The sequence below is a fragment of the Penicillium samsonianum genome (assembly GCF_028829775.1).
Source record: "Penicillium samsonianum strain IBT 33392 chromosome Unknown utg000011l_segment0_segment0, whole genome shotgun sequence".
NCBI classification, from domain to species: Eukaryota; Fungi; Ascomycota; class Eurotiomycetes; order Eurotiales; family Aspergillaceae; genus Penicillium; species Penicillium samsonianum.
The window spans coordinates 292619-320270 of record NW_026643269.1 but is presented as its reverse complement, the minus strand read 5'-3'; the positions used below and the strand labels follow the sequence as shown (position 1 = coordinate 320270).

Here is a 27652-nt window from a genome sequence, read left to right as displayed (position 1 = left end):
GTGCAAACAAAAAACGGCTGGCGCTGCATGGCCGACCAACCTGGCTGTAGTCCGTACATCACGGTGATAGAGGATGAATCACTGCACCTTATTCCAGCGCCAACAGGGAAAAAGCGCATTCCGGTACGTCGCTAGTGAACCGAGTGGGACCCTACAACAGCGGAAAGACCCTAACGATGTATGGCCTTTTCAATGCATAGAAAGCCTGCAGTGCTTGTCGACAATCGAAGGTCTGTGCTCAAGCATCCGAGGCTGAATATTGTGGGGGCTTTGGCTGATCGTCTCAAGGTAAAATGTGATGGAGAGAGACCATGTACAAGGTGAGTTATATTCCTTGATTGCAGTTTTACATCAAGATTAAACCCTGATACTGATAAGCCAGGTGCCAAAAATTGGAAAAACAATGCGTCTTCTTCGAAATACCGAAAGACCCTGTCTCAGAGTACGAACTTGTCTTATGAAGTTGTCAACCAAGACTAACATCCCCCAGACGGATCGAAAGCGTCGAGTCAGAGGTTCAATATCTCCGACAACAGTTAGATGAAATGCGCGAGTTGCTTCAACAGAGCCGCTCGCAGCCCACCCCAAAATCCCAACTAACACACTCCCCAAGCCACCTCCGTGATCGGCAACAGCAAGTAGCTCACGAGAGCGCTCGTGGTTCCTCGGGCTCTCATTATCCTCATTCACAGGATAACCCTCAAGACGGGTTTCCAAATATACCGGTCGCCAGCTCCGTTGGCTATACAAATGGTCACCAATACCAAAGGTCGATGCCGGGGTCCATGCCAGCCCTCTCTCCAAATGAGACTTCGGCTCAGCCTCTCTATGCATCCAATCGAATAATTACTAGACCGCCCAAGAGAAAACGATCTGGGTTTGAGATTCGAGATGAGCCCATTGCCGACTTTATCGATAAAGGACTCATCACCCTTGAATGTGCTATGTCATACTTCCATACGTATGTATGATCCGAGATTTATTTAACTATTAGTGATTCTGGCTGACTGAAACGATCCTAGCTTCTTTGGAGGATGTGTATGTATGACTTCTCACTCCCATGCTCCAAATACTCATGTTTTGCGAATCATACAGGACCGGTATATCCCGATCTTCGACCCTCAATACGATACTTTCGACTCCATTCGATCTCGAAGCAGTATACTTCTCAACGCAATATGTACCATTGGCTGCATGGTCGAGACCAGTAAATCCCCCCCCCCTTTTGGTATATCTGTGTACAATGCTATTGTACTAAACAGTTCTAGGATCCGGAGGTGGTTCAATGTCCGACGTTCTCCACGCCGAGCTGAAGAAATGGATAAACGTCATAATCCAGAACAAGGAATTAAACTGCCTAGAATCAGTCCAAGCAATGCTCGTGGTTGCTTGTTATTCCACAGAACGTTCGCTGATCTTATCATTTGCCACTCGGATGGCCATGGACCTGGAATTGCACGAGGCCTTTGATGAATTGATCCAGCGGCTTGCTCTTCAGAGTGAAGATATGGCTTACGCCTTGCCACATCAGATGTTTGAAGAGGAGAGGGCTCTTATGTGGAACGCTCGGACTTGGTTCGGGCTTTTGGTTCTCGAACATATGTAAGATGCCCTTTACTATCATTATTGGGATTACTAGGCTAATGAGATGTAATGCAGATTTCGTGTTGATGGAGGAAAGCCCCCTGGCATTCGACTAAAAGGAAATGCTCGCCGCTGTCGGGTTTTACTTAGCCATCCATCGTCGACAATCTTAGATTTGCGGTTGTTCTCTCAGGTCGAGGTATGTCGAGTCCAGTACCTAAATTAGACTTAAAGAAGTACTGATGTTTGCTGTTAGTTAAACATCCTCAGAGGTATGACCCATTCCGTGAACTTAGGTGCAACGTCTAATTTATATTCTATAGCCAATGTCGGCGATGCTCTAGGAGGAAACACTTCACTTGATGGGCAAAGCATCGCCGATTACGTGCAAGATATGAAGATTGAGCTAGATTTGTGGTTCGAGTAAATTTTCCCGTCTTATCGTATCTCAACAAATTTGCTAACCCTCAGCAGTGACTGGCTACGCATTATCGGTATGACTCCAATTGCTATAATCGGCTCAAACCTGCTAACGATTCGAAGAAGCTTGTGTTGCCGCCACCGACGAGAAGCCATCTCTACTCGTCGCCCTTCGAGTGCAGAAATGCTGGGCAGAAATGATGCTCAACTGTAAAGCACTACGATCAATGGGTGTTGAGAACGTAGCGTAAGTACTCCTTCATCTAATGTGCTTCTATCTGTGTTAACACAAACGTGAAGTGCGATGTCCACCACGGAAAGAACGATACTCCTCACAGCCAAGGCAAGTGCCCGCCGACACCTCCGCCTCATAATTGCCGATCCAGACTTCTACCTCGCCAAGCTGAAATACGCAATGGATTTTGTCTGGGCCAAGTGCGCATTCTCCTTCCTATTGCTTCTCAAATTATCCCGCCTCACCCCTGAGCGCGACGAGGAGCACCAAGAGCTGCTGGAACAAGGGAATCGACTCCTCGATGAGCTGAGCAAAGCTGGAGCCAGTGGAACTCAGTCCGGAGCTGGGAATATCTATCTCCAGATCTTGAAGGTCAGTATTGAGAAGTATGGGCGTGCATTGATGGAAGCACAACAACCCAGCTCGGGTGGTCCCGCCGCTACGTCGCCGTTCTGGGAGTTGTTTGATGCTCAAGCGGATCTCCAGTGCTTTGTCCCTGAGCAGTTTGTCTCCGAGTGGGACTTTCCGGGCCTCAATTTGTTTTATTTTCCAACTGCTTGGCAAGATTTCTTTGGAGATTTCTCGTTAGCTATGTAATTATAGAAACTAAATCTTTTCCTACCGATTGCTCAATGTCAGATATGGTTACAGGCTTGTATTAATATTAAACTGTCGTTTACCTTTCTAGTGGCTTCGTATCCCATATATATATCACGGACCACCGGGTTGAAAGACGATATTTTTCGTCGAAACAAAATAAAAGATCTATGAATTCCCCACAGAGACAGAATATTCCACATCCTTCCGAATAATCATCCTCGTACTCCCGTCACTCCCACTGCGCATACTGCCCCTGTCCCCTTCGGACCGCCCCTCCCCCGAGTTGGACGGCCCCCCAGCCTCACAAACAACCGTCCCATTCTCTGTCCCATCGCCCACATCCGGCCTCCCCGTGAACAAGCCACTTGCCCGGCGCGCGGGCCGTCCTTTTACAGTCCCCATCTCATAATCCCGCGACCGCCCCGTCGCGTAGGGGTCTGTATTCCCCCGTCTCCCAGACCCATACCCATAGCCGTAGCCGCCGCTGCTACTACCGAGGTTGGAGTCGCCAGCTGTGCCGTAGTTGGTTGTGAGGGCGTTCATGAAGGGGCGCAGGCAGAAGACCGTGCATGCTACCAAGGCGTAATTGAGGTGGAGCTGGGTGAAGATCGTGTGGCTAATTGCGGTGAATGTTGGGTTTTTCATGGTCGTGTATTCTTTCAGGGTGGAAAGGTGGAGGGCGGAGAATATTATTAGTCTATCGGTTAGATATATGTTAGTTTCATATTATCAAATAGGGGTTGGATGACCTCGGGAAGATTTGGGAAGTGGAAGAGGGACGTACGGTAGTCTCGCCGCGAAAGATACCATGATCACGATTTTATGTGAAATGTGCATCTGCAGACCCCAGACTAGGGCGATGCAGAAGGTAAATAGTAAGATCTCTGTCGAGATGTCGAGCGCGGTGATTGCTTGCCAGCGGGGGAACTTTTCACCGTTAGTATATCTCATTCTCCGTGTATTTGGTTTGCCGTTTTAGAGAGCGGTTGGCTCTTCTGCAATTGTAGACATACCAGGTTATGACACTGCTCGCCAGGTACAACCCACGGCTTGTTCCCCTCGCAGTTCACTGCGATGAGCAGCACCGAAACTATAATCCCCACTGTGCTGAGCCCGAACGTCGCCCAAAGAATGCTTTTGTGGCGCTTGCGCGGCGTCAAGCGTAAGTAGATGGCGACGATGCAGCATTTTGAGAGGTATAGGGTTAAGAGGTATAGGACGTCGGCACCGAGGAGGGACTATGTTGTCAGTTATTCTCTTTTATCCAATTGGGTGGGGTGTTGAGTAATGGGTACATTCTGTATGCGGTCAACGGCCTTCTCGGTGAGCAGCGATATATCCGTCCCGAAGCCGATACTCGCGGCGTGGAATATGATGATCGACTCGGCAATGGCGGAAACCTATCCAGTTAGCCTCATTTCCAAAACAGATCAATTTCTCTCAATTGCGTACCGTCGCTCCCAACAGCATGATATCGTCTGATCCCCATGGTGGATTGAGATATATCCTCACGTATACCCGGATTAGTAGGCAGACCAGCGAGATTACTAGGCATATGGCGGCGGTGATAATGATAATACCAGCATGGTGCTTATCGTCTATAGTCTCGAAAGGTGGCGATTGGCCCGGGGGCACTTTGATGGCCATTGCGGTACGAAGACCAAATCGTGGTCTGTGGGTTGGAAGGGTCAAGGAGGGAATGATCTAAAGGAAAATGGAAACGAACGATAGTTAGCCATCATGATGGTGATTCCATGGCCACACAGCTCTAGCAATTCAAGTGGAGAGACCTAGCAAGGATGGCATCCTTTGGCCCAAAGTTTTAACATCATTAAATAAAGACTAGAATCCCTAAATTCCGTAAATACCTAATCTTAATAGGGCTCTAATAGGGAATATACCGATGTACTCCGTAGGGTGATCTAAAACAGGTTCTTCCCGATTAGTTAAGTCGATATTTTCGAGTCTCCCCGAGCTAGAACCAGATCCAACGCAAGATGATAGATTAAGTTTAATTGAGCTATTTTACCAGCCAGCCATGGGGCCGATGTGTGTGGGTATATAGGGCCGGATGGGGGCTGAAAAGCATCCGCTTAAAGTATCTCTACCGAGCTGCCCCTCCGCCACCTTCATATCTAACAAATTAAATAATTCATCGATAGAAAGCAGGCGCCACAACTGGGTCGCTAGCATCCAATTAGGTAGGTGGTCATGCCAACCGCACGACCTCGGGAATTAAGTGCGGGTATCTTGGCGGGATAGACTTTGCGTGGGGGGGCTACATGGGGCCAAAACCTTGGAACCCTTCCGCTTAAAGTATTTATGAGTATCCATGGATCCACTGCCCCTCCACCACCTTCCATGGGTAATATGTGATAAATTAAATAATTCATCGAGCTTATGCTCACAATCCTGTGATTCTTATTGCTAAGATCATTTAAAATATCCTGAGTATTCCTAATTCAGGGGTGCAAAGTCGGAAAAACCCGCTGTATGAGGCCATATGTAGGTAATGCATACTACCTTGTCTCATATCCATAGAAATAGTACACCGCCAAGCCCTTTGTTCTCTTTAGCTTTGCCCGTTAGGTAATACCCAGTCTTTATTAACCAACCCCTTGATTAACTTTCAACCCCTAAATGTATCCAGATGAGGAAAGTTTCAACGAACTTCTGACGCTACGAACGTTCACCGGCCGGTCGGGATGCCGTGTTGACCGACCACCGTTATGGCTTATTCATGCCAAGCGCTCCCCTATGCGCTCCTTTACATTATGCGCTCCTTTATGATGTTGCATGGAAACAATCCGCAATATTATCGTCTGAGCATATAATTGTTTCTAACTATTAGCATACTAAACTACTTATCCTCCCTCTAGTGTAAAAATTATAGAGATTACATCTCACGCTTCACCAGCGCCACGGGCGGGATGTAATGGTGCCGTCCCCGCAACACATAATACACCACTGCAATGAGAAGAATCCCCCCGTACATCACCACACACCAGTTCATGGTGTCTGGTTCCACCGTCGAAGTGAGCGGGAAGAAGGCGAACACGAACACCGGGAGCAGGAAGCACAGCGCTCCGATGTTGATTGCCATGCCGAACCGGCCCAGCGTCCATTTGTGTGGTGGGAGTGGCTCCCCTCTGATACGCTTGAGGAGGACGCAGGCAATGGTGATGATGTACGAAGACATCATCGCGCCAATGGTCAGGGTCACGATGGCGAGAAGTGCGGTTGTGGAGCCGATGTTAATGAGCGACAAGAGGACTGTCACTGCCAGCGAGACCATTACGGCGTTCAAGGGAATGTTCCAGCTGGGGTTTACCTGGTACTGTTAGTGTTGTCAACCCTGGAGAAGGAGGATAGGACGTACATATCCGAAGAAATCGGAGAAAGGAAGGCCGCGGTCACGCGCGAAGGACCACAACTGGCGCGATGCAGTTGCTACTTCTGTGATTGTGCTCGCCGTCAGGGTCAGCACAAGAATGGCAGTCATCGTGTTCGTTCCCGGCAGACTCTCCGTCGCGTTATAGAACACCTGCATGAACGGGTACCCTGTTGGAGTGGCTAGGATATCGTCAATGTCGCCTAGCGTAAAGCAGACCGTCACCAGCATCACGAAACCGGAGATGGCGTTGACGCAGACAGAGGTAATCATAGCCTTTGGCAAGGTCTCAGACGCATCTTTGATCTCCTCCGCTGCACACTATTAGCGACGTTCGTCTATCTTAGAGAGAGAGACTTACACATATGCACCGCGCAATCATATCCAATCAGCGCGGTGATGGTAGTCGAGAATCCAACAAGCGTGGCAGTCCCAACGCTGTTCCACTCTCCACCGTTGTTGAATTCGGTAAACACCTGCTTCGCGCTACGGCGAGGGCCAAGCACCCACAACGGAATTATGATAGCGAACAGGCCGCACACATGCAGAATCAGAATCAACACCTCCACAAAGGGCAGCCGCTTGGCCAGGAAGGTGTTGAATATGATCGAAAACATGGTGATGGCGATCACGAGCAGAGTGCCGTGCCAACGCTGGACATCATAGCCCGGGTTGTTCAGCACCATCAGGCCTTGGATAATAGTTCCAGCCAAATAGGCGATCGACACAATGGCGCATTGCCAACCCATGGCGCATAGCCAGCCTACATAATTAGCTTAGTCAAGCAAGAAGACGGAGCAGGAGAACTTACCGGTGATGTAGCTGAGGAATTTCTGACAGCTAGGAGGGGCAAACTCCGATACCCAATGGTATTGTCCGCCGGAGGTGGGAGCCCTGGGAAGTCAGAATGGATACAGAATGGATACAAGGACTCAATGGGTAGACTCACATGGATGCCATCTCGGCCAGACTCAAGAACACCAGAAGGAACCCAGCAGCGACGATGACGTACCCCCAGATCAGACCGGCAGTTCCTCCATCGGTTAGGCCTTGTGCAAGCAAACTAAACAGTTAGTTATTATTCAACCAAGAGTATGTACGGATGGCATACGTCAAGACAACCTCCCACGTGGCGATCAGCGTGCAGCCAAATCCTACGATGGAGACGAATCGGAAGTTACGCTGCAGGGTCAGCACACATGCATTAGCGACAATAATACTAGGGGACGTACCCGCAGGACCTGGTCTCTCCCCAGGGCGCTCATATCGGCCTGGTCGGCCTGTGTGCCACGCCATTTGGGAGCGACATGGCCTCTGGACTGGGCTTCGTCGGCTAGAGTCATGGTGACTGTTGAAGGGTCTTTGTCCCAGGGCATAATGACATGCAGGAAGCAGTGACGACGAAGGATTAGTATAAAAGACAGGGGTAATGGTAGGTCGCATCGGTACTTTGTATAAAAGAACCGTGGTGTCAATCATTAGAATATTCTCCGGCCCTCGTGGAATCCACCCGGCGTATCTGTCCGACAGTGGAGTAGCTCGCCTCCAACAGAATGTGCGTTCTAGGCACCTGAGGTAGTAGAACTCTGTAGTAAGACTAGAGCGTGGTTTCAGCATCCTGCAGGTTAGTGTGAACTAGGGATGCGTCGTGTTGATTGGGGCTCCACTGTGGTTGTTATTGCCACGCAAGGAGTGGGGGAGTTAACATTGTGTCGACCTATAGGGTGGTACAGTCAAACCCAGTTAACTTGGACCCCCTTAATATTGGAATCCCTTTACTCCATACGGCGTATGTTGTACATACAAAGTAGGAACGATTTTGATGGCCAGAATTAATTAGCTTCTATTTTATATACTTGAGCGCACCAAGCCCTTTCAAAGTTCTATATTAGGTTTAGTCCCCCAAATGCTGTAACCATGGAACTAAAATCATAAACTTTACCGGCCCCACACGATCTACTATCCAGGATATCGCCATTGTTTTTTAATAAAAAATATATAAATATATAAAATACTAATAAGAAAAAGTTAATAAAATCCTTTCGGCAATCTTCCAAACTAACAGGGTTTGACCTCGGGACTGTATGGTGCCATTGCTGATTTGCTGATTCAGCGGGTCCACTCCCCTGGTCGTACGGACGTACGGACACACATTGCGTCCGGTAAATCGGGAGTGCATACTGTACTCGGAATATCAAGTTAATCAACATGCCAGCCAAGTCTCGAGGATCTTTTCAACAAAGTTCTTCCTACAACATATGTTATAGATACCAGCTTATTTTTGACTCAATCGATCAATTCAGGAATCAATAATTGGCTCCCGCGATACTAGTCCGTACGGATATCTTAATATCCAACACAATGCTTTGGCGGGGACAAGACTCCTTGCATGAGCACAAAGCATAATTGGGACTGACTATCAATTGAAATAACCGTCGTTTGATTGGCATTTTATCTTCTTCCTCTTTACCTTCACCCATCACTATGATCCCCCTCATCCCCCTCACCCTCCTCATCCTCATCTCCTACCTCATATACCATCATGTTATAAACCCCTACTTCCTCTCTCCGCTATCTTCCATCCCCAATGCCCACCTTACATCCCCACTCTCCAGCCGCTGGATTGACCGCAAGCGCAGCACAGGCACGGAAGTCCTCGCCATCTACGCCCTACACCAAAAGCACGGCCCCATTGTCCGCCTCGGCCCGAAGGAGCTGAGCGTCAATTCTCTCCATGGTCTGAAAATAATATATACGGGGGCTTTTGAGAAACACGCTTTTTACAATGATGTCTTCGTCAACTTCAACACCGAAAACTTGGTCGGCATGATGCACAATGCGCCGCACGCGCACCAGAAGCGCATGCTGAGCAAGACCTACTCCAAGTCATTTCTCCAGGAATCAAGTGATCTCCGCGCAATCTCGAAGGTTGTGCTGTGGGACCGGCTTATGCCTATTCTCAAGCAGGCGGGGGACGGTGGAGAGGTGTTGAATGTGTTGCCGCTGTTCCAAGCTGTTGGGATGGACTTTACCTCTTCTTTCCTATTTGGATTGGGGCAAGGAACGAGGTACTTGTTCAATATTCCCGAGTGGAAAGTGTGGTTGGAGGAGTATGAGCAATTCAAGTATTTGAGTCGGGATGATCGGTATATGGGATTTATTGAGGGGTGGTGCTTGGGATTCTGCGAGCGGACGGAGGCGTCTAAGAAACAGGACGTCATCGGAGATGAGGAGAAGCTGCCATCCACAAACCCAGTCGTCTACGACCAGCTACGCCAGAGCCTCCTCTCGCAGAAAGAACACGATCGGCGGCCGCTGAACTTAGCAATTGCGTCTGAATTGCTGGACCACCTGGTTGCTGGCCACGAAACGTCAGGCATCACCTTCACCTACATGATGTGGGAGCTGTCGCAGCATCCGGAGCTTCAGACCGAGCTGCGAGAGGAACTACTCACCTTATCTCCGTCCCTCAGATACCCAGACACAGATGGTGAGAAGCCCCTTCCATCTGCTTCCGCGATCGACGGCCTCCCCCTGTTGGACGCTATGGTCCGCGAGACCCTCCGTCTTCACTCCCCAGCCCCGGCCCAACTGCCCCGCGTCACACCCACCACAGAAAAAGGGACTTCCCTGCACGGGTACGACAACATCCCGGGCGGCGTGAGGGTCAGTTCAACCTCCTATTCCCTCCACCGCATCAGCGATGTCTACCCGCGGCCGCTGGAATGGCTGCCACGACGATGGATCGACCCAGGCGACAAGATCCACGACATGAGGCGGCTGTTCTGGCCGTTCGGGAGCGGTGGACGCATGTGTCTGGGGAGTAATTTTGCATTGCAAGGTATGTCCCCCAAGTATGAGTTTTGGAGAAGAAACTAATGATGCAGAAATCAAATTGGTTATGGCGGCTGTGTATTCAAATTACACGACATCCATTGTAGATGACGAGGGAATCGAGCAGGACTATGCGTTCATTTCTCTGCCGCGCGGGCGGAAGCTGATGTTAAGGTTTATCCCGGTCGATGAATGATGCGATGCAGCCATGATAATATCAAAAGTAATGAATAGCGTTTTTTGATAATTTGGCCATGTCTCACCCAGGGTCTTGGCCACAATATCGACCTCTACCTAGATATCTACGTACTCACCATATCAACCCTTTAGATTATGTAACGAACATCATAAGTTGCCGCACATCGGCTCAATAATTCAGCCGACACACCGCATAACCGGAGACATATATCTATTTGCATTTGTAACGAATGTAATCGAAAAAGTATTTCTATATAAGCCCAAGCATAACTCAGGCATGATGTATTTTCAAAGTTCAACTCATTCTAGTGCCCTCAACAAGTACTTCCTTGATCCTCTAACTCTCGATATTCGAAATGCAGGTAGAGGAGCAGCCTCGAACGATCGTCGTCCTAGGATCTACAGGGCATCAAGGTAGAGGCGTGGTCGATTGTCTTCTTCGCGAGCCTGGGTTGGAAACATGTCTCGTCCGTGCTGTTACGCGGGATATCAAATCCGATGGGGCTAGACAGTTGCTCCAAGATTATCAAACCCCGGATAAGCGTCTCAGTCTCATCACAGGCGATGTTTATGATCCCGAAAGCCTTCAGAATGCTTTTTCGGAGGCATATGGCGTGTTTGCAGTTACTAGCGAACAGGCTTCTAAGAGAATTGACAAGGAAGAGGACATGAAGCATGAACTTCAAGCTGGTTTGAATATCATATCTGCTGCGAAGCTCTGCCGGGTGCAACACTTCGTTTTCAGCAGCTTGCCGAATATGAAGCAAGCTACAGGAGGCCGCTTCGAGAAAATGTTCCACATGGATCACAAGTATATAATTGAACAATGGGCAAAGCGAGACTTATCTGCCGTCACTTGCCTTCTTCCAGGTTGTCCTATTCCAAGATAAAGCAGCTTTTATCACTCACTAATCTTCACTGACAGGATTCTTTCTCACAAACCTTAACCGGTCCCAGTATTGTCGTCGCCAAAACGGGGTCGTCCGTTTTTGTCCACCGATTCCCGGGGACAAGTTTGTCCAGTGGCTAGATCCGGTACACGACATGGGTGTTTTTGCAGCAAGTAAGTTACTGTTTTCTCTACAAGCCACCGATTTTGTATTACCCACGCCGTGGACTTTGGAGCTCCAAGTATTGGCATTGATATAGCTTGGCAAATGAACCTTGTGGCAGAAAGCTGACGGCCCTCTAGGGGTTTTTGCCCTTGGCATTTCGAAAACGAAGAATAAAAACTATGTTGTCGCAGGGCCCAAAATTCGCATGCAAGATTTTGCAACTATTTTCACACGCGTCACTGGTCGTCAGGCGATTTATTCGCCGACAACTTTGGATGAGTGGGCTGATTTGGCATCGGAAGCAGTCGGGCCTGGATTTAAGGAAGACATCCGGCAAATGATGGAATGGGCTTCAATCATGCCCGATGACAAGATTTGCTACGGTGCCCTTGATCCGGCGGAAGATCCTTCTTGGGAAGATCTTGGTCTTCGTGCCAGCGGCTTTGAAGACTGGCTAAAGCGTACAGGTTGGACTGGACCATAGATTAGTTGTCAGGGTTCATGAGGAGATCTCTTCGAATGAGAGGATTTTGCCTGTGAGCATTTTCACGTCCGCAGTCTTGCTTGTCATTTTCCAAGACCTGTCATCGAGTTGATATAAATGTTATCACAAATTGTAAAATCTGTAACTAACCATTAATTGATGTATTGTCCTAGTTATGGTATTTGACATAGAACATAGTTGCTACCCAATCGATCTTCTCATTATCCTTCGGCACGTTTTGATTCTAACGATCTTGACAAATTCCGAGCCACCAAAAAAGCCATATCGGACTTTCTTCCGAGATATTGAAGCGCCCGGATCGAAAACTCACAATTCTGGCGCAAGCACTCAGTATACACATTTTGCTCTGCGGAAACATCGAAATTTTCTAGCAAGATATATCCCGCCTTGGCAAAAGAATGGACTAGCACAGCCGTCCACGGTTCGACTAGGAAGGCCACTTCACTGAGAGAATCATGGAAATGGCGGTTCATGAACGAGTCCTGCCCTTGTATTGAAGCCCGGGCAAGTCCACCGACTGCTAACGCATTATTCGTTCTAAGCGTAGCAACCAAGTGGGTAGCTTGCCGAGTTTCACATGCAATATCAGAGCCGAGCCTGCATTTGTCAATGCTCTCTAGCACGTCCGCCAAAAGCATCACAGCGAGGTGCCAATGGCCGTCGAGGATGACGTACCACGATTGTATGCGAGAAGGAAGCAGTTCATGATTGGTGACGCAATCGACCATGAAACTCTGGTATGTGGAATCCCAGTGCTGGCAGACTTGGAGGGTCTTTTGGATGACATTTTCAATATGATCGGGACTAGCACCTCGGTAAACCAGAGTTTGGAGCTGCGTCACCCGACGATAGAGCAGTACCTTGACAGGAGTCGCCTCCGAAAGTACAGATGCAGCTTCTTCGTAGGAACATGGCCACCTCGGCTGGACTTGGCTCGATCCTTGACGTTCCATTGAAGAATGAAGAAAGAAATCACCCCACACATCCTGCTTCACACGTATCTTGCTTCTTGGAATATTCCAGTGATCCAAATCAAGTTGATTCCCGGGCTCAGCTATTGGTGGTGAGACCGATGAAATTTGACTATCCTCATCCGAGACTACTAATGGACGCTGATACATTGCAGAACTCAGGGTATCAAACATAACGCCTAGCCAAAACATGAGGTCTAGCGTAGTGCGGTGTTCTTGGCTAGTCAGAAGTGGATCGAGTTGCGGAGGCTCTGACGGCTGTGGCATTTCCAGAATGTTTATCGTTGTCGGGTCTATCGACCCCCTCCCAAGCTCTCGCACCTTGGGGGCAGCCTCTCGCTGCAGTCTTGTGAACTTGTGCCGAAAAGTGAAAATTTGGCGGTTGGCGTTTTCCAGAAATATTGGCGCACGATCATTCTCCAAAAGTTCTTCCAAGCTTGCTTCCTGTCCTTTGTCCAGCGGACTTTGCGTCAAAGAGAAAATGATGTTTGCGAAGGCGATGCGAAAAGACGGAATGCTGCTCGAATGCTCTAAAGCGTGGCGTGCTTCGTTCCAAACTTTCTCTCGGATTGCTCTCTCATCATGGTCGATTGCCGAAGGAACTGACGCACCGGTGCCTTTCTGTGCATGTTGAGTCCACTGCGATGCGAACGACATGATCGCTAGATGAAGGGCTCGAGCTGCCTTTGTATCTTCTTCCGCACTTAACGCTCTGCCGCGTATTGAAGATGATACACGATCCAACCGACAGACTCGAATACACATTCTGTTTGACCAATTTGGACCCCATTCTTTCATCCCTTGATGAGGAACCACTTGGCTGATTGAGTCGCTGTAAGGGCAGTTATGCTCTGTCAACCAACATGACAAAGCATTCTCCATGCTGTCGTGGTATATGCGGACTAGGTTCCGTGACATCGTTGCACGAGCGCTTTGCTTAGCTGTATTTTCGGAAGCGATGCAAAAGTTCCATTGTAGTTCAGGGTTTGAGCTTCGGTCAGACGCAGCCTCTGATGGATTTTTGTGTCGACTCTGTTTCCACATTGGAACCGTCGATATGAGATCAGCAGTGGGTGTATATTCATGCTGTGGTAATAAGCTGTACGTGCTTTCGACAGAACCTGGTAGCAAATCCAAAAGTTCACCCTGGGCGTCGGATTCCACGGAGTAGTCTGGAGATCCATGTGGCTTTGAGTTATTAATTTGCAAATCGTATGGGATGTTCATCGTCCAAGGAAATAATTGAGACTGGCCATCGCTTGAATTGGGGATTTGGAATGACTCCAGAAAGTGATTTTCTGGGTACGAAGAGGACGAGGACGAGGCGTAATCTGAGGTCTCAGGGGAGCCAAGCAATTCTGGCAATTCTCCGAGAGTGGCAGGATGTGTTTGTGCAGGGCGCAGTATCTCGTCAAGAGCTTCGTCATTAGATCCTACGATAGTTGTGTTTGTAGTGTTCGATTTGATTCGTTTTCGACTCCCTCTCGAGTCCACGCGCTTTGAGGAGATCCAATTGAATGTGCACTCTTTTTTCCATCGTGTACAGTTCGAGCACGAACTGAAAGCGCTCTTTTGTCGCTCTTTCTAAGTATCAAAGTTAGTATCCGCCGTTGATAACATAAAGACATGTTAACAAACAGGTGCGTCGCAGCCTCTTTTGCCCTTGCGACATGGGTCACAGCTATGAAGCTGACGTCGGCGGGAGTCTTCCATGCTAAGCTATTGCCTGTATTATTGGTGGTGAATTGTACCTGCCGGAAAGAAGGCAGAATTTTGTCACCAATACATAGTATGCAGAAGGAGTACAAAAAGGGTATTCAGTATTCAGACTATGATATTTCATAATCCCTGGGGGAACACGTGAACTTTGCGGAGTGCGGAGTGAGTTTGAGTGGGGTAAGAGTGGGGAAGCTAGGGCATGCATCCGTCCGCGGGTCGACACGAGTCAGCTTCGGTCCAGTGGAACCATAATTGTACTCTATGTTGTACTATTGAGATGGTCGAGATGCTTGAGACGGATACTGCCAGGTGTGCCGTAGGATGAAATGACCGCAGTCACCAAACATATGGACCTAACGTATAATGAATCCAAGACTGTGTAAGAAGATATTAATGGCTAATCTTACTCTGCAGCTAAGACATCGCATTTTTGGGATGCGCGCCCGGTATCCCGAAAAGGGACGGATAATCATCTTACCGAGACCGAGCCAATCGTACCCTACCACGACAGCCCGGCCGAGAAATACGCTAATGTATGCACGCCACAGGTAATAAATATGGTATTATTTCAGATGCATACAACAAATTAAATGCAGACAACGCTATGAGCTACATACTGATGATTGATGAGGAATGATTTTTAGTATTCATATTACCAGCAAAAAAAGTAAAGTGGCATGCATGCATTAGCGTACTTCTCGGCCGGGCTGTCGTGGTAGGGTATAAACCGCCCCCAACGGGATGTGCTCACCGGTTTGCCCGGCGCAGTTACTACTGCAGATTGATCTTCAATGTGATCGACCAATTGAATGTGGCAGGTAGCGGAGTTATTTCTTTGTACATTTAGGGGCAGTATTTCCCTACAGCCTTGCCAATTTAATTTCTCCTCCTGATCTAATGAACAAGCTTTCTAACTAATTGATTGATATGCTTAGCTGATTGGTCAAGTCACCGTCTACAATAACTTCTACAATAGCTAGTTCCTGAGCAAAATCGTCCCGGGATTTAAATTTCCACATGTTGTGCACTCAATATGTAGATTTGATTTTCCATGATATGTTTAACTTGGAAACGTAAAACAGCAGTCGAAACCCTCCCAGCGATCTGAAGCTTACGACTGAGAAAGGTGCACACGGACTGTCTTCACCTCAGTATAGTTCTCCAGCGCGTATGATCCAAGCTCTCGGCCTATTCCTGATTCTTTGAAACCACCAAACGGCATCTGGTAGTGAAGGGTGTTGTAGTTGTTAACCCACACAGTTCTGTTGCAAGAGATGTCAGCAAATTCATGAGCCATGGAAACCAGCTTTGCTATTCAATTGACTCACCCAGCTTTGATAGCGTTGGACACTCTGATGGCAGTGTTGATGTTCGTGGTGTGGACAGCTGCGGCCAAGCCTATTTTAAATCAATCAAGTCAGACCATGGAAAGCATATTGAATGTGAGATCGTGTAGTACTTACCGTAGTTTGTGTCGTTCGCCACTTGAATAGCCTCCTCTTCACTGTGGACCTTCTGTACTGTGCACACGGGTCCAAAGATCTCTTCTTTCACAATCGCCATGTTCTCAGTGACATCAGCAAAGATCGTGGGTTGGATGTAGTATCCTTCGCTGCCATGCCGATCGCCACCCGTGACCACCGTGGCACCTGCACCCTTTCCATCCTGAATATAGCCCATAATCCGGTCATATTGAACCTGGGATACCTGAGGGCCCTGGAAGGTCTCGGCACTGAACGGGTCTCCGACCTTGTTTTTCTCTGCTCGCTTCTTGAAAAGCTCCAGGAACTTCTCGTAGATAGCTTCGTGAACAAGAATGCGAGAGCCTGCACAACAGCACTGTCCATGATTAAAGAAAATGCCCAGGTTGACCCATTCAATTGCTTCCTCTAGGTTGGCATCGGGGAGAATGATGTTCGGTGACTTGCCACCCAGTTCAAGAGTCACTTTCTTCAAGTTGCTATCGGCCGCGGCTTTCATGATCTGGCGTCCGATCAGAGTCGACCCAGTGAAAGCAACCTTGTCAACATCCATATGAGCGGCGATCGCCGCGCCCGCAGTTCTTCCGAATCCTGAAATAACATTGACGACTCCAGGGGGGAATCCGGCTTCTTTGATAAGCTTGGCCACATAGAGACCTGAAAGGGGCGTTTGTTCAGCCGTTTTCATAACGATTGTGTTTCCAGTAGCCAGAGCAGGGCCAATCTTCCAAGCGAACATCAACAGCGGGAAGTTCCATGGAATAATTTGACCACACACACCGACCGGTTCGTGGCGCGTATAGGTCAAGCTATTACTATCAGTGTCAATCGTTTGACCGTAAATCTTGTCGGCCCAGCCACCATAGTAGCGCAGGCATCCTGCAGAGGCGGTAACGTCGCCTTTGGCCATTGTCACTCCCTTGCCATTATCAAGGGCTTCAATAGCGGCCAACGTTTCGATATCGCGTTCTAGGAAGTCTGCTAGACGAGTGAGGAGACGACCACGTTCGGATGGTGTGACTTGTTTCCACTCTCCATTCAAGGCTTTGCGAGCAGCTTTCACGGCAATATTGACATCCTCTTCCGCGCCTTCGTGCACGGCTACAATAGGCTTCTCGTTGTGAGGGTTGATTGTCTCGAAGGTTCTGCCTGCCACACCCTTGACAAATTCATTATTGATGAATCTTATGTTTTGTCAGATCATTGGCTAGACGCATTAAGGTTTGGATTTGTTTGGCCCAACTTACAGTCCCAAAGGTTGCTCATATGTGAGCACGGGGGTCTCGACGGTTTGGAAAAGTGACATGATTGAAGAATAAGAGTCAGTCGATGATATAGATTTAACAGAATGTGAGATATGTGAGAGTGTGAGGCATGATAGTCACTCTTATATAGCTACTGTGAAGGGCCCGGTTAGCCACGGTCGAGGGTGCATAGCGCGGGGAAAGCATTGAGATCGATAAAGGCCGGCCCGATGTTTTTCGCTGTCTGGGGTAGCAGCTCACGTACCCCGGTTTTTTCCTTCGATTTGCGGTTCCGCTCGCCCGAACTATCAGCTAAAAGTGGGGAATGCATCAACCCCGTATTTTGAAAGTGTTCGGCAAGGGGACTCGATGTGAGGGACTGCCTGCAGAGGAAGTGAGGTGTCCTACCCAATCATCTTACTTCATATTGCCATTTGGTTATATCAATTTCATCTGAATTATGCCCACTTAGGCAAAGACACAGAGTTAAGTCTTATTTGGGTAGACGGCGCATGTGCTCTTGGTACTAGTAGTATCGTGCTTCAATATAAACTATATATTTCAAATCTAGCGAGCTCTTCCAAAGTGAACCGTTGGCCCGACGTCTCTTATTGATAGCCCTTTATGTAACGCATGGCATGTCCTCTATTTCGACCGCAATTGTTGGGCCCACAACTGGGGCGCTCAGGCCTCAGAGCTCGGCGATCAACTCGATGACAAGATCGTAATTCCCCAGGCTGTGTGGATACTAGTAAAATGCGGAGAATAGCTCTAAAAACCAAAAATCAACATCAGTCTTATCTTGAATGGCACGACAAGGAGAGGCAGTATCAAAGATTTTCTTGTGTATCAATCGTTGATAGTCAGTCAAATTCAGCATCTCAATTTATATATCACATAAACTCGCACGCAAGTATCCACACCTATATACAGCACTCTCCTAGTCCTTAATATGTGTCCATAGCATGATTTATCAATGGTCAACCACCATTTACTCCGGCAACTCGAGCACATAGCGGCCGGCAATCTTGCCTTGTTCTGTTTCAAGTTAGTTTTGAGTCAAGTATACAGGTGGGAGTGTGTCACGTACCCATAAGCTCGAAGATCTTGGGGAGATCCTTCAGAGGCGCCAGCTTGAATGGAGCTTTTATCAAGCCTCGGGCGAAGAAGTCGAGAGCTTCAACGCCATCCTGTTGATTTCCAACGTAGCTTCCCTTTATAGTGATCATACGAACGACAGTACTAATCACCGGGGCCTTGAGGAATGCATCTGGGGGCAATCCAATCGCAACAATTGTGCCTCGAGAGCGAACGTATTCTGAGGCTTGTTGGAAAGGCTTCTCGGAGACAGCCAACAAGATAACCGCATGAGCACCAAGACCATCAGGGGTTGCCGCTTTCACGTCGGCAACAAGGTCCTTGGACTTAGTAAAGTCGACAAAGGTCTGGTTTTTTGTTTTTATTAGCTTTGATATTCAATGTAGAGGAATGTCAGGGTATAGGGATATTAGTATCATACCTCAGTGCCAAGCGACTCGCACATCTCTCTCTTCTCGTCGCCTCCATCAATAGCGACTACTCTAAGACCCATGGCCTTTGCGTATTGCTGTGCAAGTGACCCAAGGCCACCGCCTGCTCCAACAATAGCAACTGTCTGGCCAGGACGAACACCGGATTCCTTCAAACCTTTGTACACAGTAATACCGGCACAGAGCACTGGGGCTGCTGCATCAAGAGGGACACCCTTAGGGATCTTAGCAGCATGGGTGGCCTTCCCGACCGCATATTGCTGGAAGGTACCATCGACAGTGTACCCAGAAAGTTGCGCATGAGCGCACAGAGGGGTATCGGATTGTCTGCAGAATTCACACTCAGAGCACGAGCCGTTGATCCACTTAATTCCCGCGTGGTCACCGATCTCAAAGGTGCTCACGAGATCACCCTTGGCCACGACCACTCCAGCTCCTTCGTGGCCACCGACCAGAGGCATCTTGACTGGGATGGGCCAGTGGCCCATCATCGCATGGTAGTCGGTGTGGCAAACGCCTGAGTAGCGAATTTTTACCAGAATCTGATCAGGACCTGGCTTAGGAACGGGAATTTGTTTGAGGACAAGTGGCCCTCCGATCTTTTCGGCCACCTGCGCCCATTGAGTCTCGGGAATGGACATGTTGATGAGATGAAAATGAAGTTTGAGATGAGTTAAAAGTGTTTTGGAATAGAGAAATATTCTTTGGTGAGTTGATGATCGTTTTCTGGGCCCCAATTGGAGCTTTATAGCTGAGCGTGTGGTGTGGGATGTCTGGGGTAACAAAAGGCGAGGCGGAGCCTGTCCCTTCAATTCTCATATTTCTTGCCATCTTGGGAGAATTAGGTCGGCCCACCGGAATCCATCAAGGGTGAGAGAGGATCCGGGATACCGTAATTGGTAGATTGATTGAGGATCAGTGTGTATGATCCAGGAACTGCCATGCACCTAGACTTGGAACGAAGCAAAGTTAATGCGGGGAAGGTTTGCGGGGATCGCGCACGGCCCGCCATGCGGAGCCGCACGGGTAGCGAATGCGATTGGATGCAATTTTCACCGAAATGCTCTCTTGTACGGTTTCGGGACGATCTCGGGCTCACAAATGCCGTTGGGGCTATGCATTAGGCTAAACAAATGTAAAGATAGAGATGGTTTGCGGAGAAAAAAATTATCCAAGAGCTGTTGAAAAACTAGAGTAGGTGGGGATTGACGCTTAACCCCCCAAAACACCGCAACAAATACATCCAAAATATTGACTAAGTCAACGCCTTCCGGGCTTAGCCACTATGGTTGATATAAGAAATACTGGTATAATCATATTTCGAAACTTCAACTTGCTAGTCGTACAAGAAAGAAAAGAGGATGGCGACTTTGAAAATCCTGGAAGGGGAAAATCCCCGAAAATTAAACATACAAGCCCCATCTATCTTTCTCTACCATCTCATCCTGTTCATAATTATAACACTATCAAAAGCTTCCGCTTTGCGCTTCCTTTGGCCGCCGTAATCAGAAATCATGGGGTTCTTCTTCCATTCCGTGAGGAAAGAATGTACTTGACCAGCCACTGCTGATAGCAAATCCGGAACATGGTTCGTCTCTTGCATACATGTGTAGCTTTGCCAAGCTGGTTCCAAAGCCGTCCTCCGGAGGTTGGTATGACGTCCCAACTTCACTATCTTCAGATACGCTGGAAGATCTCTCTGACCAAGTCGCGTATTCAGCATCTGAGATGAAAGTCATGAAATTGTCATTTCCTTTAACAATACTTCCCTCAAAAGCTTGGTTTCCGAATTCGAAACTTGATCTTGTGGTATAGAAAAAGTTTAAATCAATGACTTCATCAAAGACTTCGTCAAATGAGTCGCTTCTGTGGTGTTGGATATGTCCATCATCGTTGGCTTCTTGTTCAGTGATCTCGTTGCTATACCCGATTTTAACATAAGCATGCAATAGCCTGAAGTGGAACGGAACTGACTCATAACTTGTGGTATTCAAAATATTCTCTTGTTGATGTTGCGTTTGCTGTGGAGAAGTACCACAACTATACAAGCCAACCTTGGCTACTTTCTTCGTGCCTTCATTGAGATATTTAGGCGGTTTGCGATATCCATCGACACATTGCGATGGCATTTTGCGCTTCACGCATTGCCCACAAGGGCGTTCATTTCCTACCGCTTTTTGTTAGTTTATGATTCTCTTTCTCGAGACAACAAACGGGCGGGGAGCTCCCTTGGCTTACCGCATGTTTTATGGGCCTTTTGACAATACAAGCAGGATCTTCTAGCCTTTCTACGGGGGCGAGAGAGTTGAAATTCAGTGCGAGATGCCATGTTCAAACTAGTCATCTTGAATTTGCGTAGTGTGGGATCTTCAAGGAAAGGAGATAAGCGTCATGCCTATCGTTGCGACAAAGTTGGTATCAGGCGTTATAGATACCTAGGTGAATGATTCGTTATGAGGGTCGCTAACACCAAGGGTTTTCACAAAATATGGCCACCAAGGTGTTTATCATAAAGAATGCGTCCATCGAATGCCATATCGAATTTGAGACGTCAACCTGAGCGGCTCCGCATCTATTCCGCATGTATGGCCATCCTAGTTCCTGCAATGCTTAGCTTCCTCCCCCAGAGGGAAATATCTGGGTCGTCTTCCACTTCAAAATAATGCGGGGTAAACCACCCAAATGCGCAGATCAGCTTTGATTTTAGCCGTGCGGCTCCGCATGAAATCTCGGATCCGCATGGCCCGAACCATACGCGTCGTCGGGTCTTGGCAATCGGTGATCTCTTCCACGGGTTGAATCCATCCACATCCCATGATCTGCGTCTCCCCCACAAAAAGGAATGCAAACTATCAAACTCTTTCTCCTCACTGTGCATCCGAACCCCCGACATGAGAGTTTCTGTGGCAACTCGACGAGTGGGGAGAAAAGCAATTCAGCGAAGGTAACGATCATCATGGTTAGAAGCCAGGTACATACGGGACACAGCACATCGATATGCTCCATTGGCCAGTCCCCGATCAGCCAGCCAGTGGATCCACTGTCTATTTTCACCCGTTATTGAGTTCACTTCCCATTCTAGACTCATCCAGCCTTGCTACAAACTAACCCCATACTAACTGTCTGATTGGGCGCGGTGGAACGGAGTATTGATTATGCCTTCCCCCTTTTCCACGCTGAAATGAGCGAATACCAACTACCCCTTGCCATACCCCAGCTTCGAAGTCTGGGGCAGGGTTAAAAGTCCCACAGTCCCCGCATATTGAAAACTTGCAAGGCTCGTTTCTCAGAGCTTCCATTCTCATTACCTGCTATACTATATTAGTCTGATCTTTGATACTAGAGAGACCGATTCCAGCGAGAACAAAATGGACAGCGACATGAGTCAAAATGGCGAGTCAAAGATGACTTTCCAAAACAAGGAGAGCACTCAAAATGGTCTCACTACAGTCCCAACATCTGTGACACTGTCATCCGAACAATTTGAAAGGCTTTATTTGACTCCCATGACGGTTCGCCAATCACCACTGGCGAAGAAGGTTGGAAATCCAACACCATTGTGAGTTTTCGAATATTATATTCTGCTCATGGCACTTTGATCTAACTATCTGATTCAACATCAAGAGCACTGGGAGGTTTCGTCATCACCACCACCCCCTTTCATGCTGCTTGATGGCCTGGAGAGGAGCCAGTGGAAATGGCGTTGCTTTCATGTGAGACATCAAACGAATCGACGAGGGAGCCTCATCTAATGAACTTAACAGTGGACCTATCGTCTTCCTTGGTGGTCTTTTGTTGCTCATAACGAGTATTCTTGAGTTTATCATCGGAAATACATTTCCCTGTGTTGTGTTTGGCACTATTGGTATGTCTTCCCTGGGAAAAGCCACGGTCACTCGTTCACGGTGCTGATACTTTACCAAGGAGGGTTTTGGTTTGCATTCGCCGCTACAATGATTCCCGCTTTCAATGCGGCCGGTCAGTTTGCCCAATGAGATATCTCATTCCGTCCCAGTCAAGGTCTCGGTTTGCTCACATTTTATAGCCCCTTATTCCTCGTCAACCACCGATACAGCTGCCGGGCTAGCCAGCGAAGGGTTTATGAATACATATGGTAAGTTTGACCAAATACTCTCCAATTCGATGAATGGCTCTGATGATAACAGCGTTTCTATTTATAACTATGGCTGTTCTGATGTTAATCTTCATGATTTGTGCAACACGCATCAATGTGGTATACACACTTATTTTCCTCAACTTGCTATTGGTTTTCCTTCTTCTGTCTGCGGCCTATTGGCAGCTAGGCCAAGGCAATGCTGCTATTGGTGATCGATGTGTAAAAGTGAGTATCATTCCAAGTCTTTACGATTTCGCTGCTATTTTGACTGGATGCTAACTCGATCTTTCTTCTTTCCAGGGTGCTGGAGCTTCACTCTTTGTTGCTAGTTTACTCGGCTTCTACCTGTTGATTGTTCAATTATTTGAGTCCATAGGGTTCCCATGCTTCTTGCCGGTTGGAGACTTGGCGGCCCTTTGGACTCGGAATCAAGACAAGTGAGTTTTCTAACAGCGATTGAATGATTTGTTCTGACAGAATACAAGAGGAGTGCGAGACGACATTGAACAGCCAACCGTTCGCTAGAGTTTCATCTTTCACGATGCATCTAGTGTTGCTTTCCGGTACCAAAAGCTTACTATCTGGGATATACAGAAAAGCTTCATGTTCACTTCCATGATCTAATTCTGGGTCCTAACGGCCGTTCCGCTCTCTGTTTGTTTCCTTGTGCTTTTACAGGTTATTTTATTGCGCGCCGTAAACGAGGCAATGTGAAAAGCCTAAGGGATGGGTTTACTATAGGTTGCCAGGTCAGCTTCCAAAACCTGCGCAGATTGACTTGCACAAACATGCTTACCACGCAAATTAATACAGCTTATCTTATAAATTTGATCGCTGAACTCCCCTGAGCATTCATAAAAAGCAAAGTACTCAAATCGAATAGTATTATTGCTCCGCGGAAGCTAGCTCTATCAAAAATCAAGCTGCCGTCGCAATATTTCAACCAAGCATGATCCGATCTAGAATATTAAAATAGAGAAAATGCTCGGGACCCACAGTCTAAGATTCACCTACCGCCAAGCCCGGCAATTGCCTATTCAGGCAGTGTGGATAACCTCAGGATCACGACTTGTTATCGGCGTTGAACCTGCAGGAGACAAGCTTATCTCTGCGCAAAACCTTTTGCCAGGCTGTCACCTTGAGACAAAAACACTGACAAACCTGCGTTTGCTACAGACACATGTACTTATTTGTGGTTTACCACTACATTTTGAGACCACCGAGAATTTCATCCTACCACATCTATCTTCATTTTTACATCTTTCATCTACCCCATTTATTAACCTGTTTTATCATTGAACTCATCATCATCTCCATCATCTAGAGAGTCTCATCGTCTGAGGTAGTTAGGATAAGCCTATTGCCACGGCTATACTCTTCCGGGAACAGGAACCGTACAGCCTATGAGTCAGTAGCCTGTCGGTCCACGGGTCCTTCTTTCCTTCAAACCATAGAGGCTCTCCAACCCTCAATATACCGACTACTACGCCGGAACTGTTTCTATTCTTCACTCAACATGCACCTATCGGATTTGCCAAATGAGCTTGTAATATTGATAGGCGAATTTCTTGATGATGAATATTGCATCAACGCACTCCTCCAAAGATGCAGACGATTTTATCTACTACTGAATCATTCCCTCTACCAATTTAACGTGCGCTACTCGCACGCCTGTTCTCTCGAATGGGCTGCGAAAAATGGCTACGAAGCAACTGCGCGATATGCACTGGAAGCTGGAGCTTCCCCTAATGCCACTCACTATGAAGACTGGCTTCCGATGGCGCTAGCTTGCATTCATGGACACGAAGCTGTTGTGCGTTTGTTGCTAGACTACGGAGTCAATCCAAATTCAACTGAAAGCTGGCTTCAAGACCCTTCAATTGAAGCCCGGAGCGATGACGAAGGCTGCCCGTTGATACTAGCAGCTGGTCGTGGGCATGAAAATGTTGTTCGGCTCTTGCTTTCTTACGGGGTCTCTCCAGATATCCGTTGTGAAGGTACCCACGGGCTTGATATCTCACCCCTTTCAATGGCAGCAAGACAAGGCCATCTATCGATTGTCAAACTCCTCGTCTCCCTCGGCTGCGATGTTCATATCGAGGGCTGGGTTGGGTCAAGTATTCTCGCTGATGCGGCCTATGGAGGCCATTGCGGAGTCGTTCGGTTCTTACTAGAGACGATCCCTGATCTAGAGTCTCCTCAAACGGCTAGTGAAGCGCTATTTAGGGCGGCCGATGAGGGTCACTTGGAGACAGTCGAGCTTCTCCTAGAGCATGGGATGACTCCGACCCCAACCATGGCAGGCCGGCCTCTACGTCCATTGATCAAGGCTGTACAACGTGAACACTACGTAGTAGTTGATCAACTTCAGAGGTCTATAGATCTTCGTGCCTTTATCGCGCACGGTGAGCCTGATGATGATACCCATAGACAGCTGCTCCTAGCTAGTGCTGCATGCGGCTGGGAAGACCTAATTGAAGAGTTGCTTGAGCGAGGCTGCTCATCCGGTTTTCTTCACCCCCAGTCTATGCTATGGAGCATCAAAGAAAAGCTCTCGGAACCGATACATCTTTCTTACCTAATCCTACTCCACCCATCGCCTCTAGCGTTGGCAGCCCATCGAGGTCATCATAGGGCTGTCGAGCTGCTGCTCAACCACAACTCATTGGTAATTGAAAGAGAGCCAACCCCGCTGCTTTTAGCAATTGACGGCGCCCATACGGGGATTGTCAATACGATTTTAAACAGCGGGGCAAATCCAAATCACCAAACCCAAAATAAGGTCCCAGTGCTTTTTAAAGCTGTTCAAACGCCGGAAATACTTCAATTATTGCTCGATCGTGGAGCAGACCCTGGAATAAATGCAACTTATGCCTTTAGTGCGCATGATCACGAATCGATTTTCGCGAGGGCGTTGAGAACTGGAAGTCTCACCGCGCTGCATATTCTACAACGGACGGCTTCATTCATACAGCCTCCGTGCGTTGAGGGCTCTCATCCGAAGTCATTCCTTGAGGCGGCTGCTCAAGGCGGCCCATTGATGATACGATATCTTCTTGATAGCAACTATCAAGTTGTGCCAGGGAGTCATGAAGTTGGGAGGGCGCTACGTATTATACTATCTCGGGCAGATACGGTCTCGTTGACTCTTCTATTCGAGAGAGGACTAGTCGGCAACTTGACCGCAATCGACAACGAAAGTTTGATGGTGGTGGTAGATTCACCAAACGAAGACTGTGATGCTATGGCTGCTACTCTGGACATACTTATAGCACATGGAATTGACGTCGAAGGGGGTAAAGAGTCCCCTCTGTATGGTGTTGTTTTCAGGGAGAGAACGACCAATTTCTGCCAACTATTATTGGATCGAGGGGCCGACCCACTCCGAGCTCGTGGAAAATTTGGCACCGCCCCTTTGGGAAAGGCAGCGAGGCATGGGTACAAGAATTTATTGCGAATTATGCTGAAAATTCTGGATCGGCGGAACATTCCACTTGAGGAATTGCAACCGAAGTTGGCTGAGGCAGAGTGGGAGGCAGAGTTAGGGCAAGAGGACATTTTGGTAGAACACGATGTGCGACCACTTTTACGCCGTTTCTACTGGCGAAAAAAGTATCAAGACATGCCAACATCCCGGCTAGACCGAGAGGGCTAAAAACTAATGGTTCCGGGATGGAAAAGACGTCAAAGTGGTCATTGAAAAGAGCAAACCTCGAACTCAAGCAAAGATTTTCAAATCCAGCCTGCCTCGGCCCCCTGAGCCCTTGCTTGGTCAATATATGTACGGTAGAGTAGGGATAAGACTCCCCGCAACAAAAGTTCGTCGATAGTAATTGCTTTTGTGTTCGCCGAGTTATAACTACCTATCATATTTAGAAATTAGTCACATATTATCATTAGTATAGTATAAACGTATAGTAGGTGAAAAGATGTGGCTGTTAGAAGTAGCGTAGACCATAACCTAACTCGGTATACTCCCATAATAACTAGGCCTCGTATTCCAAACATTTGCCTCGGGTTTGTCAGAGGGAATGCACCTCTTCATATCTCGAGCTTTTGTGGGTGAGTACCACATTGGTTCCAATCTGCTTGGCGGCAGTGGCTACGTCGATCGAGCGGTCTAAGAGTACTCAGAGCTGGCTTAAAGGCTGGGCTTTATGGCCCATATTCTTCTATTCTCTATCCAATATTCCCGGTGCCGTACATGTTCTTTTCGGCACGGTGATGCTTTCTTCTGTCCTTTTCATTGGAACGTTAGATTCAACCGTTGTCTGTCAATTTATCACAGCGCTAGAGTTAGAGCGTGTGGAGAACTTGGGCGCGGGATTTAAGAGAAGTAAGTGAAAGAGGGGGGAGAGAGAGAAGAGGCCATTGTTGCAGAGGGAATGGTGTGCTGCAGTTGTTGAGAACTCGAGCACTCGGTCCTGAGAGGACCGCAAGCCCGAGGGAACTGAAGCGGTGGGGAGGTAGGGAAAGAAACAAAATGTTTCTTAGTCACTTCAAACACAAGAGCTCCTCTCGTCATTCATATGAGATCGGCCTTGCTTTGGGGGCAATCTAGGTAGAACTCCCGAGGTCGAACCGAATCTCAAACCTCGCGGTTCTGCGGTTCTAGAATATGATATCTGAAATCCTCACGGTACCACGGTTCTCTTGCGCCTCGAGGCTTGTAGTATGACAGCTAGGGAAGGCGGTACATCTGGTAAATATATTCTTACCAGCCATCTGATGAATATCCTTCCTGGCCTTAGGCCTCAGTGCACATTTAT

The 27652-nt window shown here is 48.0% G+C and overlaps 11 protein-coding genes across 11 annotated transcripts; 5 read left to right on the top strand and 6 right to left on the bottom strand.

Moving 5' to 3' along the window:
• Positions 1 to 27: 27 nt before the first annotated feature.
• N7471_014044 (uncharacterized protein) lies at positions 28 to 2836 on the top strand (the record flags this gene model as incomplete). Its single annotated transcript, XM_057286762.1, has 12 exons — positions 28 to 123; positions 205 to 320; positions 383 to 442; positions 491 to 961; positions 1023 to 1038; positions 1096 to 1207; positions 1269 to 1602; positions 1660 to 1783; positions 1841 to 2007; positions 2056 to 2078; positions 2131 to 2251; positions 2305 to 2836. The coding sequence occupies 12 exons, from the start codon at positions 28 to 30 to the stop codon at positions 2834 to 2836; spliced, it is 2172 nt and encodes a 723-aa protein (XP_057128831.1).
• A 61-nt stretch (positions 2837 to 2897) lies between these two features.
• Positions 2898 to 4630, bottom strand: N7471_014043 (uncharacterized protein). Its single transcript, XM_057286761.1, has 5 exons — positions 4292 to 4630; positions 4135 to 4239; positions 3853 to 4077; positions 3624 to 3766; positions 2898 to 3536 (listed from the first exon to the last, which is right to left on the bottom strand). Exons 1-5 carry the CDS (start codon positions 4484 to 4486, stop codon positions 3005 to 3007), a joined length of 1200 nt encoding a protein of 399 aa, XP_057128830.1. The 5' UTR covers positions 4487 to 4630; the 3' UTR covers positions 2898 to 3004.
• A 1105-nt stretch (positions 4631 to 5735) lies between these two features.
• Positions 5736 to 7606, bottom strand: N7471_014042 (Amino acid/polyamine transporter I; the record flags this gene model as incomplete). Its single annotated transcript, XM_057286760.1, has 7 exons — positions 5736 to 6170; positions 6219 to 6544; positions 6592 to 6993; positions 7042 to 7124; positions 7180 to 7293; positions 7342 to 7412; positions 7463 to 7606. 7 exons carry the CDS (start codon positions 7604 to 7606, stop codon positions 5736 to 5738), a joined length of 1575 nt encoding a protein of 524 aa, XP_057128829.1.
• Positions 7607 to 8714: 1108 nt separating this feature from the next.
• On the top strand, positions 8715 to 10260 carry N7471_014041 (cytochrome P450; the record flags this gene model as incomplete). The annotated part of the gene is made up of 2 exons (XM_057286759.1): positions 8715 to 10071; positions 10118 to 10260. The coding sequence occupies 2 exons, from the start codon at positions 8715 to 8717 to the stop codon at positions 10258 to 10260; spliced, it is 1500 nt and encodes a 499-aa protein (XP_057128828.1).
• Positions 10261 to 10527: 267 nt separating this feature from the next.
• On the top strand, positions 10528 to 11952 carry N7471_014040 (uncharacterized protein). The gene is made up of 3 exons (XM_057286758.1): positions 10528 to 11132; positions 11188 to 11325; positions 11455 to 11952. Exons 1-3 carry the CDS (start codon positions 10619 to 10621, stop codon positions 11799 to 11801), a joined length of 999 nt encoding a protein of 332 aa, XP_057128827.1. The 5' UTR covers positions 10528 to 10618; the 3' UTR covers positions 11802 to 11952.
• A 70-nt stretch (positions 11953 to 12022) lies between these two features.
• N7471_014039 (Zn(II)2Cys6 transcription factor domain-containing protein) lies at positions 12023 to 14506 on the bottom strand (the record flags this gene model as incomplete). Its single annotated transcript, XM_057286757.1, has 2 exons — positions 12023 to 14377; positions 14432 to 14506. The coding sequence occupies 2 exons, from the start codon at positions 14504 to 14506 to the stop codon at positions 12023 to 12025; spliced, it is 2430 nt and encodes an 809-aa protein (XP_057128826.1).
• Positions 14507 to 15496: 990 nt separating this feature from the next.
• Positions 15497 to 17357, bottom strand: N7471_014038 (aldehyde dehydrogenase family protein). Its single transcript, XM_057286756.1, has 4 exons — positions 17241 to 17357; positions 15976 to 17177; positions 15841 to 15910; positions 15497 to 15774 (listed from the first exon to the last, which is right to left on the bottom strand). Exons 1-4 carry the CDS (start codon positions 17297 to 17299, stop codon positions 15624 to 15626), a joined length of 1482 nt encoding a protein of 493 aa, XP_057128825.1. The 5' UTR covers positions 17300 to 17357; the 3' UTR covers positions 15497 to 15623.
• A 733-nt stretch (positions 17358 to 18090) lies between these two features.
• N7471_014037 (zinc-dependent alcohol dehydrogenase) lies at positions 18091 to 19524 on the bottom strand (the record flags this gene model as incomplete). The annotated part of the gene is made up of 3 exons (XM_057286755.1): positions 18091 to 18275; positions 18328 to 18682; positions 18757 to 19524. Coding segments are annotated over 3 exons (1170 nt in total), but the record flags the coding sequence as incomplete, so codon positions are not given.
• Positions 19525 to 20271: 747 nt separating this feature from the next.
• N7471_014036 (Zn(II)2Cys6 transcription factor domain-containing protein) lies at positions 20272 to 21110 on the bottom strand (the record flags this gene model as incomplete). Its single annotated transcript, XM_057286754.1, has 3 exons — positions 20272 to 20686; positions 20741 to 20933; positions 21005 to 21110. The coding sequence occupies 3 exons, from the start codon at positions 21108 to 21110 to the stop codon at positions 20272 to 20274; spliced, it is 714 nt and encodes a 237-aa protein (XP_057128823.1).
• A 1024-nt stretch (positions 21111 to 22134) lies between these two features.
• N7471_014035 (uncharacterized protein) lies at positions 22135 to 23408 on the top strand (the record flags this gene model as incomplete). The annotated part of the gene is made up of 9 exons (XM_057286753.1): positions 22135 to 22325; positions 22391 to 22401; positions 22452 to 22479; positions 22531 to 22631; positions 22691 to 22744; positions 22812 to 22880; positions 22933 to 23108; positions 23184 to 23320; positions 23369 to 23408. The coding sequence occupies 9 exons, from the start codon at positions 22135 to 22137 to the stop codon at positions 23406 to 23408; spliced, it is 807 nt and encodes a 268-aa protein (XP_057128822.1).
• Positions 23409 to 24399: 991 nt separating this feature from the next.
• N7471_014034 (ankyrin repeat domain-containing protein) lies at positions 24400 to 26538 on the top strand (the record flags this gene model as incomplete). The annotated part of the gene is made up of 1 exon (XM_057286752.1): positions 24400 to 26538. One exon carries the CDS (start codon positions 24400 to 24402, stop codon positions 26536 to 26538), a length of 2139 nt encoding a protein of 712 aa, XP_057128821.1.
• Between the last annotated feature and the right edge of the window lie 1114 nt (positions 26539 to 27652).

Coding starts and splice junctions, on each gene's coding strand:
- N7471_014040 (XM_057286758.1), top strand. CDS start 10,619: ATGCAGGTAGAGGAGCAGCCTCGAACGATCGTCGTCCTAGGATCTACA. Junction 11,133..11,187: donor CGTCACTTGCCTTCTTCCAG/GTTGTCCTATTC, acceptor CTTCACTGACAG/GATTCTTTCTCACAAACCTT. Junction 11,326..11,454: donor CATGGGTGTTTTTGCAGCAA/GTAAGTTACTGT, acceptor ACGGCCCTCTAG/GGGTTTTTGCCCTTGGCATT.
- N7471_014038 (XM_057286756.1), bottom strand. CDS start 17,299: ATGTCACTTTTCCAAACCGTCGAGACCCCCGTGCTCACATATGAGCAA. Junction 17,178..17,240: donor TATGAGCAACCTTTGGGACT/GTAAGTTGGGCC, acceptor ACAAAACATAAG/ATTCATCAATAATGAATTTG. Junction 15,775..15,840: donor TCCAACGCTATCAAAGCTGG/GTGAGTCAATTG, acceptor CTCTTGCAACAG/AACTGTGTGGGTTAACAACT.
- N7471_014043 (XM_057286761.1), bottom strand. CDS start 4,486: ATGGCCATCAAAGTGCCCCCGGGCCAATCGCCACCTTTCGAGACTATA. Junction 3,767..3,852: donor GCGAGCAGTGTCATAACCTG/GTATGTCTACAA, acceptor AACGGTGAAAAG/TTCCCCCGCTGGCAAGCAAT. Junction 3,537..3,623: donor TCTTTCGCGGCGAGACTACC/GTACGTCCCTCT, acceptor TCTAACCGATAG/ACTAATAATATTCTCCGCCC.